This window comes from Hetaerina americana, unplaced genomic scaffold (assembly GCF_022747635.1).
Source record: "Hetaerina americana unplaced genomic scaffold, ioHetAmer1.1.p SCAF_37, whole genome shotgun sequence".
NCBI lineage: Eukaryota > Metazoa > Arthropoda > Insecta > Odonata > Calopterygidae > Hetaerina > Hetaerina americana.
The window spans coordinates 4,164,958-4,183,085 of record NW_027286952.1 but is presented as its reverse complement, the minus strand read 5'-3'; the positions used below and the strand labels follow the sequence as shown (position 1 = coordinate 4,183,085).

Here is an 18,128-nt window from a genome sequence, read left to right as displayed (position 1 = left end):
TGAATTTGTCAGATTATTGAGGGAATGGCATAAGTGTTTAAATCAGAGACATTTTCGATTGTACTGTCCGTATTTTGGGGCTGATAAATTAGAAAGAGAGATCAGGAGATCGTATTGGATTTGGTAGATTTGCGGTTTTATAATAGCCTGTCGTGTTTTGGCTTATGTTGAAAATTGCGTTTGTTGATCTAAGTCGAATCAAACAGGATGCTGATGACACTTTTGGTATTTCGAAAATTTTAAATAACTAAGGTTACTGGGAAATAAGGATATTTAAATACCATCCCTCAAAAATACATATCTATCGGTATACTAAAAATTGACGTACGCAAGCTGCATGCATCGCATATTTTGGATTAAGTCAACTGAAGATATTTGGTCTTGCAACTGAAATCGCAATTAATGTAAGAGGTTTCGCACTGTCTAGTTGCTCATTTATCATTCCTGCGCCTTTTATCTCAAATTTTTCGGTACTTCTGTACTAAATTACCGAATGATTGAATTACCATTCTCGAAATTAGCTATTGGCTCAGGGTTATTTGATTATATACCAATGGAAAGCACTCTAAATAATATTTTTAGATCCATATTCCAAAATACTAATATTATTATGCCATTTAAAGAATTAAATATTATTATGATGCCCAAACACACCATGCAAAATCTGTTTAAAAACTTTTATTCGCGATTTCCCATTGCTATCAACAGTGATACAGGAAATACCTTCAGTTCTACCTTCTGCCTGGGCAAATCAGACTTTCCGCGCCGAAAACCAATGTTTCACTTTCAGATCAGCTCTTTGATGTCACCACGATGGACCGGAAACATAGCGATTGGGACCGATCGAGACCGCGGTCATCCCGAAATATGGCCATCGCGGCGTCAACGGGTTAAAGCGCGCCGGAGAGTCCGAACCCCATCAAGCGGACGGGATGTGGAGGTCCGCTTCCGAGTTAAAATTTGAGAGAGCAGAACTGAGTGGGGAGGGGGTTCGGGGAAGAGGGGGCGGGGGCCAGGGTAGCGTGATGGAGGGGGGGGGGGTTCAGGGCTCGCTGAGGATGGATGGAGGGGGGAGGACGAAGACCACGGCACGCAGAATGTAACATTGTTCCACTCTCGACTTCCACTCGGTACCCGTGGAATGGAATTCGGAATATTCATTCCGGGGAGGGAGACGAGAGGGGGAGGTGAGAGGGCTACGGGGGGGGGATGATGGGTAGAGGGGACAAATTTAAGGTCGTCAGTGGTGAAAGGGCGAAACGGAGGAAGTCGAGGAAAGTATTGGGCGAGAGGGGGGGATAGAGGACGCATCTGGAAAGTTGGGAGGTGGGAGTTTGGCCCGTCGTTTTAATTAGAGCTGTCCTAGATGAGACTTGGATTGCGAGAAGGACGAGGGAGGGGAGACATTTTGTTCTACCGGCCGCTTTGGCTATTCACATGATTTTTTTCGAAAAATCATCCTCATTTTTTGAACGGAGATGTATCCGCAGCTGGGATATTGAAAATGGAACGTACTAAATGAATCTGAGATTTCCATTTACCCTCATTGAGATATTTAAACCATTCGCAAACTTTTATTGCCAAGACTAATTCCATTAAGTTTTATCTCAGCCACTAGGATTAAAAATACATACTGTGCTTGTCCCTTTCAACTTCATGGATGCTCTATGAGTTTCCCTTCGTGATAATTGTTTGTACTTATTAAACCACATTATAGTTTTTGTCCTCAGTAGCTAAGAAACGGTCATTAGACCGTATTAAATTAGGCGAAATAGAAGCGGTCAAAACCATTTAGTAAAGAACTTTAATCATTTTAACCAAAAGTAATTGAGAGCAAAGAAATTAAAAATGTCCTTAATCTAAAATTATTTTAAATATTAGTTTTTCGTTCAAATAAGTTTGCAAATGATTGAAGTGGTTAATGACTAGTTGTGGGCTCTATTTATCACCGCAAAAATATTCTTTTTTAAGTCACATTTCGCAAGAATTGTGTTTATCATACGAGTCCAATCTTAGACACATTAGTTATGATAGAGAGTTTTGGCATTCCTCTTAAATATTTTTCTAAAATATTAGATCAAAACACTGTCATTATTGTTTCATAACATTTTTCGTCCGCTGCCCAAAAGAATTTAACCTTGCCACCACGTCAGGAGAATGGAATTCTGGCCATTATAATCACAGTCACTTAGGTTACTGCTTGGTGTGATATATTTATTTCACTATTAGAATTCCAAGAAACTGTGGGAGATGCCGCGACGGTAACTTTTAATAGATTCATTCGCTGCATGCGCTTCAACAATTTCAAAGTGTCAAAATCATTCGTCTGGTCCCGGTCAAGGCGAATGATTTTTATGCTCTGAAATTGTAGCATTTGCTATTATTAGAATTTGATGAGATTTTGTGTCATTTACTTTCAGTAAACAATCGATTTTTTTAAAACCTACGGGCACACTAAATTAACAATAACTACTCTCAAAACCTATCGAGCAGAAATGCGGCTCTTCCTTCACTTTAAATGAATTATTAAATTTTTATTGCCTAAAAGTATGGACAAGGTGCATTTGGGAATTATTATTTCATAAGAATATATTTTACAGGTATAGTAACTTTCCTTAGAGGTTTAGTACCTTTTTGCTATTGATATTGGCGATAAAAGATGACAGCAGAGAACATTTTTTGAACGGAACACTTTTTATTTGATACATGTCCTTGTAAAATCAGAAGAAAAGAATAAATGTCTTCTAAAACACTAATTATATCAATGAAATCGGTATTTATGATCAACGTACACCTTAAAGTTGTCCATAAATTGAATGCACGAAATTTATTAGATATAGTATTGCACTTCAAGGCAGTCGTTGACACTTAGTCAGGGCGAAGTTGCGAACGCTGTCTCAATCATGTCCCTTCTCTCATCAGTCGGGCGCGTTAGACCTCTAACTAAGAAATGAATAAGGTATCTGAAATGTAACCAACTCTTGATTACAATATACTTTGTGAAATAAATAAAAAGAAAAATTAGTCATTATAAATAATTAATGTGTGACGTTTCTGCAAACACATCATGCAATTAATTAGTTAGCACAGGCGATCTTTCAAGTTGTGTGCACTCGAGTTCAAGGAGAACATCATTCTATTGAAATTTTGTTAAAACAACCATTTACAACAGGAATGTAACGCATGGCATTATATAAATGAATTTTCAGTTAATTTTCGTGCGTAATTTAGTCGATATAATAAATATAAAATGAGTGAAATCTTAATGTGCTCCGTTGAAAAAGAGCGAACTAATACTTAAAAATAAGAATCCTGGATGCTATCAATTGGAAATTTTTCCTAGGGTATCTATATATTCCCTGGCAAATTTTCGCAAAAGAAAAGGAAACAACTTATTCACGTCAATGTATAGTGTCTCCGCGGCTGTGTTAGTTTATGTATCGAATTTGTATGTAAACATCGATCTTAAAAAAAAGGAATGTAATTAACGTTGAGAAAATTGGAATTGAAAGCGCTATCTCTCCGTACGGAGATGGATAAGAGAAGTACCCGACGCAGGGAGCAGACGACCTCCTCGTTCCCTGAATAAAGCCGATAGTACCTAATTTTACCGATAGACAAACGTAAGAGGTGGTGCCACTCCTTGCGCATTAATCCCTTCCTCTACCCTTTTCCACTTTCATTTAAGTGAATAATAGGGCTGCATCCACAATTCCCAGTGAAAATTAACAATAAAGATAGAGAAGTATAGGGAGAAAAGGACTAGAATTGCTAAATTCATGCGCCGGCGTGAATAAATGTTCTTGGGCTCCGATACAATTTAAAATGGGGATTCAGAGCAATAGTTGGAACATGTATAGTTGAGGAAGACATTGATATACATATATATTAGGGAAGGACCACCAGAGATAAGAGAGTTGGATCCTATTAGCCAATTAGAATGCGAAGATGTTCAAACAATTGCTTTCCTGGAAGCGTTTTATGGTTACCAAAAAAGAAATCCTATTTTTGGATGACCAATAAATGTCCATTTAGTTGCGGTTAATGTTTTGTCTGAAAGATGATTCAAAGTAAATTATTGTTTACCAGATAATGCCAATGTTTTTACCACCACAATACACGTGAACCATTACCCAAGAAACAGCGTATTTTGTGAAATAGAAACTCCAGTAAATCACTAGAAAAGGGGGTATAACTGAACTCCAATGAAATAGTTAAATAGAAACTAAGCTAGACAGCAATTATAAACTAAAAGAAAATTATTAAGACTCAGATGGAGGAATAGACACAGGCAATTTACTTCATATAATCTCATACAATAAAATAAGTATTTCAAGCAATATAAAAACAATGACTTCAATGGATCTCTTCGCATTCAAGAAAGCCAACTGAGGCAGATATTAAGGAACTTAATAATTTATCATATTTTCCTGGTGGAAAAGAATAATTACGAAAGTTTTAGATTGATGTAGAAATATATATATATATAAAATTATATATATATATATATATATATATATATATATATATATATATATATATATATATATATATATATATATATATATATATTTATATATATATATATATCAGCGTCTGTTCCTCAGTGGGGCGGGCAGTAAGTGATGGTGTCACGTTAAAAACACTATTGAGGAAGGCAACGGGAAACCACGTCAATAATCATTCCCAAGATTAACGTGATGGACAAAACAGAGATTTTGAGTCCTGGCAACTACGGGGCTCGGCCAAATCGGCCGTGTGTCGTGCCCGGCAGCGGGGGAGGCAAGACTTCCGCGGTCGTCATCCTACGAAACCCTTGCAAGGGAAAACCAGCAGCAGAAGAATAGATAGATAGATAGATAGAGGTCTTTATTTGGGTTAAATTGAGACCAAATGGTCCCTTCTGGAAGGACAGAAGACGCAAGAGGAGAAGACCACATTAGTTATAATAGGAACGTGGATGTTAGGACAATGTTAAGGACAGGGAAATTGGGGAATGTTAAGCGAGAGATGGAAAGGGGAAATATAGTATAGATATTTTAGGTCTATGCGAGGTGGGTTGGAAGGATAGCGGGGATTACTGGAGTGATAATTATAGAATAATATACATTATTATAATATTATCCTAATTAGCTTAATATGTTTTCATTATGTCATCTAACATTTAATGCACTCTACGTCTTGTTACAAGAAGCTCGTCTTTTGTGCGTGAAAAACTATCTTGCCTTAAATATCATAGTGAATTACCTGTATTTCTTTGTCGTAATATCGATAATTTGTATTACCTACTGGCTGGTAACTAACAAGCAAGAAAAACTTAATATTTGATTTAGAATTATTGGTGCTAAATCAATTGCTTTGCCATACCCTAAGTTTGGCTTTCAGGGTATAATTTGTACGTAAATTCATGCATATATATATATATAAATATATATATATATATGCATAAATATATATATATATATATATATATATATATATGTATACTGTGTGTATACACACACACACACACACATATATATATATATATATATATATATATATATATATATATATGTGTGTGTGTGTGTGTGTGTGTGTGTGTGTATACACACAGTTTGCCTTTGAAAAGGCTGAGGAAACATTTTGTGGATGGCGGGAGATAATTTCCTCTTGCATGGGAGGAAAAGCACGAGTAGACAACGAAGAAGAGGTTGTGTTTGTGTATTTAATGGCTATTGCCGATCGTAGTGCTCAACAGAAGTCCCGCCCGAGCAGGTGCAGGCGTCCCTAGAGGAGGAGAGAGCGCGTGCCTTGTCACTAACGCGGTGTATCTCGCTTCCCGCCGGAAGGGGGCGAAATGGGTTCAGTAGCAGGAGAGAAGTGAGAGAGAAAAAGAGAGATGGATGACCGACCAGGAGGTAGACCAAGGTGGAAAGTAGGAAGAGCAGGAGGGAGGGGACGGGAGAGAATAGGAGGCGTGGGTGGATACGGTTTGGCGGGAAGATGACGTACTTCTGGGGGAGCGGAATGAGGGGAAGGGAATAGGGATGCGGGAGGTGCTGGGGAATTTTAGTGAGTGAGAGGGGGTGATAGATCCGGAATAAAGGAAGGGGGAGGGAGGGTGAAGAATGAATGTGGTGCTCGGGTTGGGTCTCGCTTTAAAAGCCCTGTTCGATCCGATGTGTTCTGGGTGAGGTCGAGGGGGAAGGGAGGGGGGGCGGGGGGACGTGGCGGTGAGCGAGGGAAGGAGAAGAGAGGGGGGTGGCGAAGGGAAGGAGAGAGAGAGAGGCGCGGTTGGAAGAAGAGATCGAAAGAGGATAGAGGAGTGGGATTACCTCGCTCCTCTCCCTCTCTCCTTCCCTCCCCTCCCCTCTCACCCCCTCCCCCTCTCCTCCACTATCTCCCCCTGGCAAGAGTCCAAGGCACCAAAGGAGGAGTAGGGGAGTCCCCAGGGAATGTCAGGGAGCCTGTGATCGGGTCAAGGGACCGGAAAGGGTGTGCGTATACGTGTGTGTGTGGGTGTGGGAGGAAGGGTTTTCCGTGTATGGGGGATGGGTACCCGGGGGAAGGGAAGGGGCGGCGGTTGGAGTGGAGTTGGAAATTTGAGGGCAAAGTGGGGGGACGAAAAGAAGATCGTGGAATAAAAGGTTTTGGTTGGCGGGAAGGCAGAGCGCGGGGGGAAGGATGCGGAAGGCCATGGGGTGGAGCGGGCCAGCAGGCTAATGGCGGAGAGGGTATGCCAGTTATACCACTACTACTCCCGCCCAGGGGTTTTCAGCGAAGGAAGAAAAGCTAGTTGGGGAAAGGAAGGGAGCTGGAGGAGAGAGTGTGCATCGGGGGAATAAGTTTGACCATGGATCGGGGGACTGGGAGGAGAGATTTGAGGCTTCGAGCAAAAGAATTCAGGCGAGGTTGGACGAGGAGTGTGTGCACGTGGAAGGAAGGACTTCTCCATTGCCTGGGAGATTGAGGAGTGCGTGGATACGTAGCTTCAGTAGGAAACTATTTTCTGCCTGAAATTGGGAATTGAAATAAAATTTGAAATTAAAATGGGAGACTCTCCGGCCGCGAAAAAGGTGAGGGGGAATATAGCATCCGACGCTTCTTTGAAGGATTGAATTGTTAAAGCCTAACCCTACGGCCTGGGTGTATTCTCTCTACACCGTGTCGAGAGTCAAATTTGAGCGCGATTCCTACGCACTTCGATGGAAATCGAGGCAACAAGCACATAATGATGGAAATTGTATTGAGCATTTTTTAACTTTAATTGCGTTTTATTTTTATTAATCAGCGTCATATAAATGTTTTATTTTTATACATTTTCTACCCCTTTTCAAGTGAAGATCAATTCTAGTTTTCGATTGTTTACTCTAAGGTAAAATTATCGTTTGAAATTAAAAGTACGAGGTCTGTCCGATAAATACGCGAACTGAGGCCATACAAACTTTATTTTGCCAAATTTAGCCTACATCGATATTGTCCCCTTTTCAAAGTACTCTCCATCCCTTGCACTTATTCCATCTTCTTTCCCACTGTTAATTAAGCACCCTTGGAAGTCCTCGTCAGTTAAGCTTCTTAGTTTTCTCGTCGTTTCTTGCTCTGTGTCCACATCTTCTCAGCATTTTGGGAACAGGAAAAAGTCAAGGAGGGTGAGATCTGGCGAATATGGAAGATGATCAAGGATGGTGACTTAACTTTTTACCAGAAACTGGCGAAGTATCAATGCAGAATGAGCAGGTGCATTGTCATGGTGAAGGATTCATCCATCGCCTTGAGTCAAATTTGGTCGCACACGACGTACGCGTTCTCTCAAACGCTTGAGAACTGTAAGGAAGGTAGAACTCAGCACTTACTGTTTGCCCTTCAGGAAGAAATGTATAATAAACAACACCTTCGGCATTAAAGAAAACCGGGAGCATGACTTTGATTTTCGGTCGGCCTTTCCTTGATTTATTGGGTCACTTAATCCACTTGAAGAAAACGGATGTTTTCTTCAGAGCATTATCATCGTAAACAGCTGTCAACATTGCAGTAATTTCTTGATAACATTTATCGAACTTCACCAAAAGCTTGATGTTGATTCGTTGCTCTGTAATTTCGTCAAATTTAATTTTCAACGAACAGTAAATACAAGCCAAACAGAAACTAACATAACTAACTAGCACCATGCGCACAGCTCGACGATCCGCCAAACACAAATGGCTCATTGTGTCTCAGGCAACTAGCGCCGCTTTGTGGGCCAGGGGCCATAGTTTAGGCCGCCAGACTGCAGCATTCCGCTTATATATTGGATATACCTCGTATGTACCCGCATTATAGTCAGTCCAGTGGTGTCACTCAAATCAGTGCCAAGGTGTTTTGGCCACCAGTTCGAGCAATTATTGCACAGACCACGCACAATGTATATCTAGGTATTGAAGAGTTTTAATGATGGCATCCATGAATTCGTCACAGCATCTCGATATTTCACCCAAATTTAATTTGAATGTTTTTCGGCACATATTCCCGGCAGTATGTACACGTATTTTCTTCTATCATAGGAGTTGATATAATTTCTCTCTTTCAAATCAAATGATGTTTCGATATCCAGGGACAGAATGTACCTTTTGCTCATAATTACGGATTATGATGTCATGAATTGATAACAAATGTTTTTCGCTTCTTTTTATGTTTAATTTCCCAGAAACATCGGTTCCGTGAAAAGAACCCACTTAATACACACTTGGTTTCCTCGTAAGCACTACAGTAAAATGCTCCTGGAGCTCCATGATCAGTAACAGAAGGACCTTACACATATTTGGCCACACCTGTTTTAAAAATAGCTATGAAAAAGTAAAGAAAATCGCTGATCTGATCCCTCAGCACAAAGGATTATCGTGTTACACATTGATTGATTATCCATCCAAATTACTCCTCCAATTTTTAAGATTATTTAAAGGGCCTTTTTTTAAAAATATTCTTTTGATTGAAAACATAATATATATTTTCCTTTCATTTTTAAGTTTGATTGGGTGCCCAAATAAATCACCTGTAGCGTGGAGAATAGCGTAGCAAAATTAGTATTAGATAAACTTGTCAGAGGAACTACATACGTTAAGACTCGCCGAAGGAGTGAAGATTCAATTAGGGATTTTCTTATTTTGGATGATCTAGGACCATGTTTCTTTAGCGATGATGCTTAAAATACAGTAGTAACCCTATCAATAACAATATAAGACATTATGAGAGATCAAGCGTATGTCTGTTATATGTAAGGGGTCATTGCTCAGGAAGTTGGCAGTAATTCTTGTGTCTTCACCCGATTTGACTTTAAGTAAACTGTGCCGTTGTTTCTTGTATTACGGTCTGTGCTACGATGTTCTCTGGAAAAAAACTCCATATCTGAATTTTTATAATAAATACCTTAGTTTTTAAACCATTAAAAAATTCTTTAACGATCACTTGTATAAAATTAAAAAAAAAACTTCAAGACATGCATCCAACACTTTTTGCGGACTTTTTGCGGATTTAAATGTGGTGGACTTCCGAGGAATGTTTTTATTTTTTTTGTTTAATTATAAAAGAGAAAGAGTGCGTCACAAATGTGTTATATTCACTTGCTCATTGATGGCGTTTATTTCTTTTCCACATAGCATGATGAGGCTCTTCATTTAAAGCGTGTTTTAAATTATTAATATTTAAATAAGGTTCTTTTGGTGATAGACATTTTGAACTTTAAAACATCCATTAGTTACAACTAGAATCAAGCTCATGCTTTACACCATTTTTAGTCAACAGTTAGGATGTTGGTATTGTTAGCAGGCTTAGATAAGTTACAATCAATTTCGAATATTGATTGATTCTTCAACAGTAATTTAAGGCAAAACATTTTGTAATATATGCCAAGTTTCATAACTCTGATAAACTTTCCCATATTTTCAAAATTGCGAATATTATTTGTAATAACACAGTTTTATGAACACAATGCATAAAAGGGGCGTGTGGATATAACAAATACGAGTAACTTTATCGTGCTAACGAAGTCGAGTGTTTATAAGCGTATTTGTATTGACTTTAGGAAAAGTTTGCTCGTTTTGGAAATGACCGTTTTTATTAACAAATTCAAACTTTATTTAGGCGTTGCTCGTTAAATTTAAAAATTTTCATTAACACTGGTCAATAAAAATATTCGGAAAGGAAAGTGAAAGTCACTCGCCGTTCTCGTATGACACAATTTGTTTGAATTCATATTTATTCGCGTCCCTCTAAATTGCAAAACTGTCACAAGCAAGGTTACTGGATTAATTACGTAAATAATGACGACTGAGCAGGAAAATAAATGTATGGCTCTTTAGAAAATCCCAGCAAATACAAGTAGTAAGAGTATCGGTATATATGAGATCTAACACGCAAAGAGGTTTTTTTTTACCGCAGTCGCTGAGACATTGATCCCACAAGCAGGGAAACATAGGGCGGTATTTTGTTTATCTTAATGGACATAGATGCAACGTTATTCGTTGCAAACATGTTTTTGAAAACGATGACACGATCAAAACTTCCATTTCCACTCCCTTACGACTATTTTCTTATTCAGCACCACGTACAATAACACCAAATGGTGGCTTATTTTTGTGCAACCTGGTGGTTTATTTTTGTGCAACATTAAAACTGCGAAGAAAATACTCTGCAAAATACGGAACTGAGACCGAATTGGATTTAAGAAGAAAAGATTTTGAATATTCATGAGTGTGTCAATGTATGTATGTATGTATATATATATATATATATATATATATATATATATATATATATATATATATATATATATATATATATATATATATATATATATATATATATATATATATATATATATATTAAATTTCGTCGACGTAACACGGAAGTATTGAATAATAAATTGGACAGCAACAAACAATATAGAAACACATAAAAAGATCACTCACACGTTATTTCTTGATCATTTCGACGGAATTCTGCTCCGTCTTCATCGGAAGATATAGAAGTAATTAAACTTCTATATCTTCTACTCCATTACTTCTCTATCTTCCGCTGAAGACGGAGTAGAATTCCGTCGAAATGATCAAGAAATAACGTGTGAGTGATCTTTTTATGTGTTTCTATATTGTTTGTCACTGTCCAATTTATTATATAAATTCGTAACAAATACTCATTTATATAGAAAGAGATATAAGATAAAGGGATAGGAACGCACATAAAGGACAAACACAGGAGACGTGAGGAAGGCGGAATCAAGCAGATCATGAGTGAAAAAAAGAGCCTCCGCCCGGCAGGTGGAAAGATCCGGAGTTCAAATCCCAGTCTAGGAAATATTTTTTTTCACTCGTGATCTGCTTGATTCCGCCTTCCCTACCTCTCCTGTGTTTGTCCTTTATGTGTGTTCCTATCCCTCTTCCTTATATCTGTTTCTATATAAATGAGTATGTATGTATATATATATATATATATATATATATATATATATATATATATATATATATATATATATATATATACATACTCATTTATATAGAATTATTCATATATATATACGAGGGTCATCCGGAAAGTAGTACCCGTTCGTGAAATAAAGACAAAAGTAAATATTAACAAACATAAAAAATTTTATTTGAAAGAGGATACTTTAAACTACTTCTCAACATAATCTCCAAGCAAATTAAGGCATTTGTCATAACGTGTGACAAGTTTCTGTATTCCTGCTGCATAGTCCTTCGCCGCCAGCTCATTGAGATACGCGAGGGACCCATCTTGCACAAATTTTTGCATAATGCAGATGGTGTTTAACAATTTCATGAACAATTGTTCGAGAAACATTGGGAAAATGCTCACAGATGTCATCAATTGTGACGCGCCGATCGTTCCTCACGAATTCGTCAACTGAGCTCACCAGTTGGTCTGTAATGACAGACGGTCTCTCCGAACGCTCATCGTCGTGTGTGTTCCCCCTCCCCATGTTGAAGTTGCGACACCACCGCCGAACAGACGACTCGTCCATTACATTGTCTCCATACACCTCCTTTAATTGGCGATGAATATCACATGGGCGAACGTTTCTTGCATTGAGGAATTTAATCACTGCCCTCACTTCACAACTGGCGGCGTCACGCAACTTGGCTCAGAGAAGGCAGACAAGCCACTGAAGCTATCTGACCTCGTCCAGCGGCTACTCGCGTCGTCAGCACTTCATGCGGCACAAACGGGTACTACTTTCCGGATGACCCTCGTGTGTGTGTGTGTGTGTGTATATATATATATATATATATATATATATATATATATATATATATATATATATATATATATATATATATATATTAATATATATATATATATATATATATATATATATATATATATATATATATATATATATATATATATATATATATATATATATATATATATATATATATATATATATATATATATATATATATATATATATATATATATATATATATATATATATATATATATATATATACACACACACACACACACACGAGGGTCATCCGGAAAGTAGTAGTATATATATATATATATATATATAATTCTAAACCAAAGATGAGTCAAGTGAATTATAGGCAGAGGACGCGGCATAGGGGAGGTTGAAGCGAGGGGATATGGGGAGAAGGCGGCGCCGGCGCCCATTAGTCAAAACCACAGTCCGCTGTTTCTGTCATCATTTAACTGCGCAGCTCACTGAAATTCAATTTTCCGTTGCCATAGCATTTCACATTTTTCCCACATCCATTTGGCGAAGAGGGGGTCTGTTGGTGGGTGATAGGGAGGGTGGGGGACGCCCTAATCAGTTTTTAGAGTTATTTCCTCGTTTTGGAGCCGATCCCTATTTTCCAACAGTTTTCCCCTTTCGGCGCTTCCACTTTTCTTACCACGACCTAATCACACAATTTCCAACACTCCACGGCTTCACTCATTCCATGCACATCTACGTATGCCGGCGGGCCGTCTCCCTTCTCGCCCTCGGTCCCATTCCCGTCTACTCTCTCACCGCTTCCTCCCGACCTCCTACTCTGCTCCCACCACCGCGCTATAAACCCCGCCCCGCTAACTCCAACCCCGGTTTTCATTTGATCCCCCTCCCCAGCAATCGTTTAGTACGACTCCCCCTCCATCCCTTCGCTCGCTCATCATCCCTAGCCCTGAAATGCCTATGAAATACAGCCTCCGCATCCCTTGCAAAACATACACCCGCGACCATATCGTTTTAATTATTTGCGAATTTCTTCCTGGCAATCCAATATCCTCACCCTCCATCATACGCGAACATGTACGCTGAGCAATTTTCCAACCCCCCCCTTTCACCCCCCCGCTCCCACGGTCCCATGCCGCGGGCACAGATTTTTCCGTTATGACGCAAATCCATTGTTCGTCAATAAGCGTTCATCAATTAGTTTTCCGTCTCCCTGGAATGGGTATTCCTATTTGGGAACCGATTCCGGTCTGAATAAATAAGACAAATTGGGGTGGAGAACGGGGTAAAACATTGAGGTTCTGTTTATGGTTTGATTTATTTTTGGGTATTGTCTTCGCCTCATAGTAATTGTCTAATTTTCACGCCCGAGCCATTCTCGGTAGCTCAATGCGTGATGAAAACACAGGATAGTGGGAGTTAGTTGAATTCCAGGGATAAGAAACCTCGCTTACATTCCACAAGACGTATTCTCGTCATGAAATATTAAGCAATAGAATATTAAAATCTCTTGGGGACGTTGTAGTTGTATACTTCATGCCTCGATTATATAGACAAGTTCTAAATCTGCTTAACTTTCTAACTTTCTATACTATGCATAGTTAAAATGATTTTCTAATTTTTCAGCTAATCGGTAAAGCATATCTGACAGAGGTTACTATCAGTAACCTGGTGGCAAAACTGTCTCGACTTACGATTATCAGTGTTTAATTTTACAAACTGATTTATTTTTTGAGTGCGAAATTATTTGTATTCGATGGTTTCTGGCGCAACTTTGCGGTAGCTCTAATTCATTATATGAAGAACACAATGTATTTTTCCACTGTACTTTAATTTTTTAATAAAAATCTTCATTGCTGAACTGAAAATCTTTTGGCTCAGCACAAAATCTCAGTAGTGACATAAACTCATTGAGAAAGGGTCGTTCGGCCCCAGCACTTTTTCCACCACTACCAATACTTCAAAAACTGGAATCTTTTTGAAAAGTTTTGTAAAATCAAATGAGAGCATTGGAAAAATACATTGTGATCTTCATTTAACGAAATCATTTCTTAAGAGAGGAAATTTCATAAAGTATTTCTCTTTCTTTAACTGTACCCCTTCAAGGATAAATGAGCGACGAAACCAATTTATCCTTGAGTTATGAGCATGGTATTTCAAAACTTTCTCAATAGATTAAGGTGGTAATATAATTAGTTGTTTTATTTATGTATATGACTGTTTAGTATAACATGACATAAGCTTAAATTGATAGTTTTAAATGAAATTGTCGAATAAAATAGCAAAAATGGTTAATCAGTACTACTACTAGAGTAATGTGTTTCCATGTACAAAATCTAGTTGAAAATTATCAACATCTCGTAACTTGTTTTTAGGTTCTACTTCCATATTGATTGGCCATATTTTTCTGTGAAATTTTGAAACCCGGGTCAATTTTGCCTCCCATTATGTTACCCTCCCTTCCCTCCCCCCGCCTCCATTACCCGTCATGATTACACATGGCGTCGGTTCCCCGTCTTCCTGCCACCCATTATTTCCCTTTGCCAATCCCTCTTTTTCTCCCTTCCCACTTGAAACAAAATTCCCCTTTCATGCTCTCTCCTGAACAACAGCCCCCTTCCCCCACCCGCACCCACCCCTTTCTCTCTCTCTCTCTCTCTTCTGCCACCACCATTATTTTCCCTTTTGCCCCTTGATTCCTCACAGGCTCACTTACTTATTCGCCTTTTCTCCTTTAAGCCGCCCCAGCAGTCGAAACAACCAATTCCCCCTGTCCGCTCATTTATATATTAATTCTCTCCATTCCTCCCTCCCTTTGCCACTCGGGCGCTCACGTCCTCTGCCGCCCCTCACCTCGGAGGCCTCGGCAGCTGCACCCATTTTCCATCGCGTGAAGTGGTTCGTTTTCATTTACACGCCCCTCCCTTCCCCCCACCCCTCTCCTCCCCCCTTGAATCCTTTCCCACCACCCTCCCCTTCGTCTTCTTCTACTTTCCGTGGTGTCACCGCTGACTGACCGGCCGGCTCCTCCCGTCTCATCCATCGGCTCCGTCCGTGCCTCTCCGCAAGCAGCGCTCCCCTCTCCGGCCTGCTCCTTGGTCAAGTACTTCTCCTGGGACGAAGTCAAGCACTCAGACCTGGGAGTGTGGGCACCCATCGAGTTCACGCCTTCCTTCATATCCAGAATGAGGTAAGTGGGACAGAACCACCCCCACCCCCTTCCACGCCGGCATCTCCTTGGACTCGACTGCTGCGAAGATTGGCCCCGACGGCTCTCCTTTGCCTCGACGTACGTACGATGGGTCCGTGTCGTGTTAGAAGCGCTTCGGCAGCTTAGGCAGAATTAAATCTTGCATGATTATTTGTGGAACGACAATTTTATGCGGAGCGTCCAAATGCGTCATGAGTGCTATGTAAAATCATGACTCCAAACTTTAAGTGAAATGTTACAGCACATACCTGAACATAATTTGTTGATCAAAATAATGATCGAAAACTGCCCATTTTTCATGGTCATCCAGTTAGCGCAATATATTTATTCCGTAATGGTAAACTTTTATGATATACATGTTCCAGCTTTTGCGTTGCATAAGGGAAGGCATTGGTAGTCAAGTTAACTCAATTGGTTCCCATGTGAATGTGACCATGGTCGATTTAATCGGCGATTGGATTGTACATTTTTGATTTATTTCAATGCTTTCGTGCAATTTTGGGTGAGGAATGAGAATAAGTGCGCAAATTCACCAAACAGTAATGCTATTTGAAAAATCTATTGGGTTTTTCAGAAAATAATTCCAGGGTGATTTTAATTGGTAAAATGTTTCAAACTAAGGACAAACAAAAAAAACATATCATCTTAAATTTCAAGAAACTACGAGAGATGCCGCGACGGTAACTCTTTGATGGAATCATCCGTTATTATGCATTTCAATGCAACAATTTAAGGGTTAAAATCAGTCGACTTGACCGGGATTCGAACCCGGATCTTCACGATATCTCGTCCCTTTAAAGCCCCCAAAATAGAAGAGTTTAAGGGGAAGCCTCGATTATGTAACTGGCTAAAGCACTCGGCCGGACATCGAGGGGTTCGGGTTTGAACCCTGGTCAATACTGATGATTTTTACACTCCGAAATTGTTGCATTGTAATATATCTTCTCAAGTTGGATCAATTGATCTCATCGATTTGCATTCCACCTTGAACAAGCTAATAGCTCAGTGGTAAACGTAAGCGTCATGAGTCGTGGATGGAACGAATTTTTTTGCTACGAGCCTTCATTGGTGCGCCTGACTGTTTTTATAATTAGTTTGTGAAAGCCTGATTCAGTTAAAAAAAACAGCCATCCATTTTGTGATATCTTTCAAGAACGAAAGAACGATGAGCTTGCTACCAATATCTTCTCGATATCCCTTGACTGTCTGATAATACCATTTGTTACGATTTTCGAAATACGAAGCGTAGTCGGCAGATTATTGCCTGTTCCAACTCTTCAATTAATTGTCGTGGTTACGGGTAGGCAAATCTGTAAAACGGATCTAATCTAATCTTTTGGGAGCGCAATTTGTAATCTCTCAGTTTTATTGGAAATGACCCGAAATTAGGCATCAAATTTCCCCAATTGGCAAATTATTGGAATGATACAAGTCCAAAAAGGAGGCGTAAATGCATTACTGCGTGTTATCTGTTAATTTGTTCCGCTCGAATTGGTGATGATCCATTTGTATCTGCATCACAGGAAAGTATAAGGGAAGGACCACATTTTGAATCCATGGAACTTGGGATAGACTACTTAGGTCAGTGTGGTTTTGCATTTGATTCTTCTGACTACCGCGGAGGTGATTTTTTACCTTGTGAAGTGAAGCTCATCGTCAAAATTGACTCGCGTATTTAAATTATTGATGAATTTAAAGTAACTAAAGTTTTATAATGAACAGTGATTTGCAATGTCTTAGATAATGGCTCAATTTATGGACCATGATTATGGGAAATGTTTTCTAGTTACAACTGCATGGAAATTTGAAATGAACACGTGGCTACAAGTCATGAAGTGAAGCAGTTGTTGTCCCAGTCACATCAAGGCGAGGGAACGCCTCCACCGTTAAAGAAAAGGGAGACTAGGTTATTTCGGTGTTAGTGGCAACTTGGTAACTCCATTCGATTTGAATTATTGCACTCCATTGAGTAATTCATATAATCCAATTTCTAAATAATTTAATGAAGTTTAATTAATTATTAACAAAATTAAATCGTGCCCTTAATCATGAATTTTGTTCTAGAAGAGCATTATGATTCTTCTTGAAAAAAACAAAAAGCAAGAACTCAATTCCAAATTTTCATTTTGTTTTTCCCAGAAAATACGATGGTAGACTGAAAAGTAATGCATACATCCTTGTAGACCACAAACAAAAACAAATAGCAAGATCGGGTAAAAATTAAAAAACATTTTTAAGTTTCAAAATCATGCGTATATTTATTTTTCAACATGGTAACCATTAAGGCTAACACATTTCTCCCAACGTGTGACAACAAGTTTTTTCATTCCGTCACTGAAAAACTCTTCCGACTTTTCTCGAATCCAGGACTTGACAACTGCCTTCACATCATCGTCCGAGGTGTAATGATTACCTTTGAGGTGTCTCTTGAGTTGAGGAAAAAATCTGGGAATCAAGGAGGGTGTGGTATCGGTTCAAATTTCAGGTTTCGCAGAGCCTCTCCAGTTGCGCGCGAGGGGTGTGGACGAGCGTTGTCATGTTGCAAGATTATTGGCGCCAAGCTGCCTTTAACACGACAAACTTCTTCCTTGGATATTCTATTATGGTGTGCAATACGCTTTTGAGTGATCCGCAGGTCATAATGAATGAAATCTTCGACGAGTTTGCGATGTTTATCGTATGTGGCAGTGATCGGACTTCCGT

The 18,128-nt window shown here is 39.1% G+C and overlaps 1 protein-coding gene across 1 annotated transcript in view; it reads left to right on the top strand.

The window, feature by feature from the left end:
• The window catches only part of LOC139691502 (voltage-dependent calcium channel gamma-8 subunit-like), a 1,299,002-nt gene that overhangs the window by 432,826 nt on the left and 848,048 nt on the right, over nt 1-18,128 (top strand). Inside the window, exon 2 of the mRNA XM_071589353.1 lies at nt 15,287-15,404. Coding sequence (XP_071445454.1) covers nt 15,287-15,404 — 118 coding nt within the window. The remainder of the gene's footprint in view (nt 1-15,286; nt 15,405-18,128) is intronic.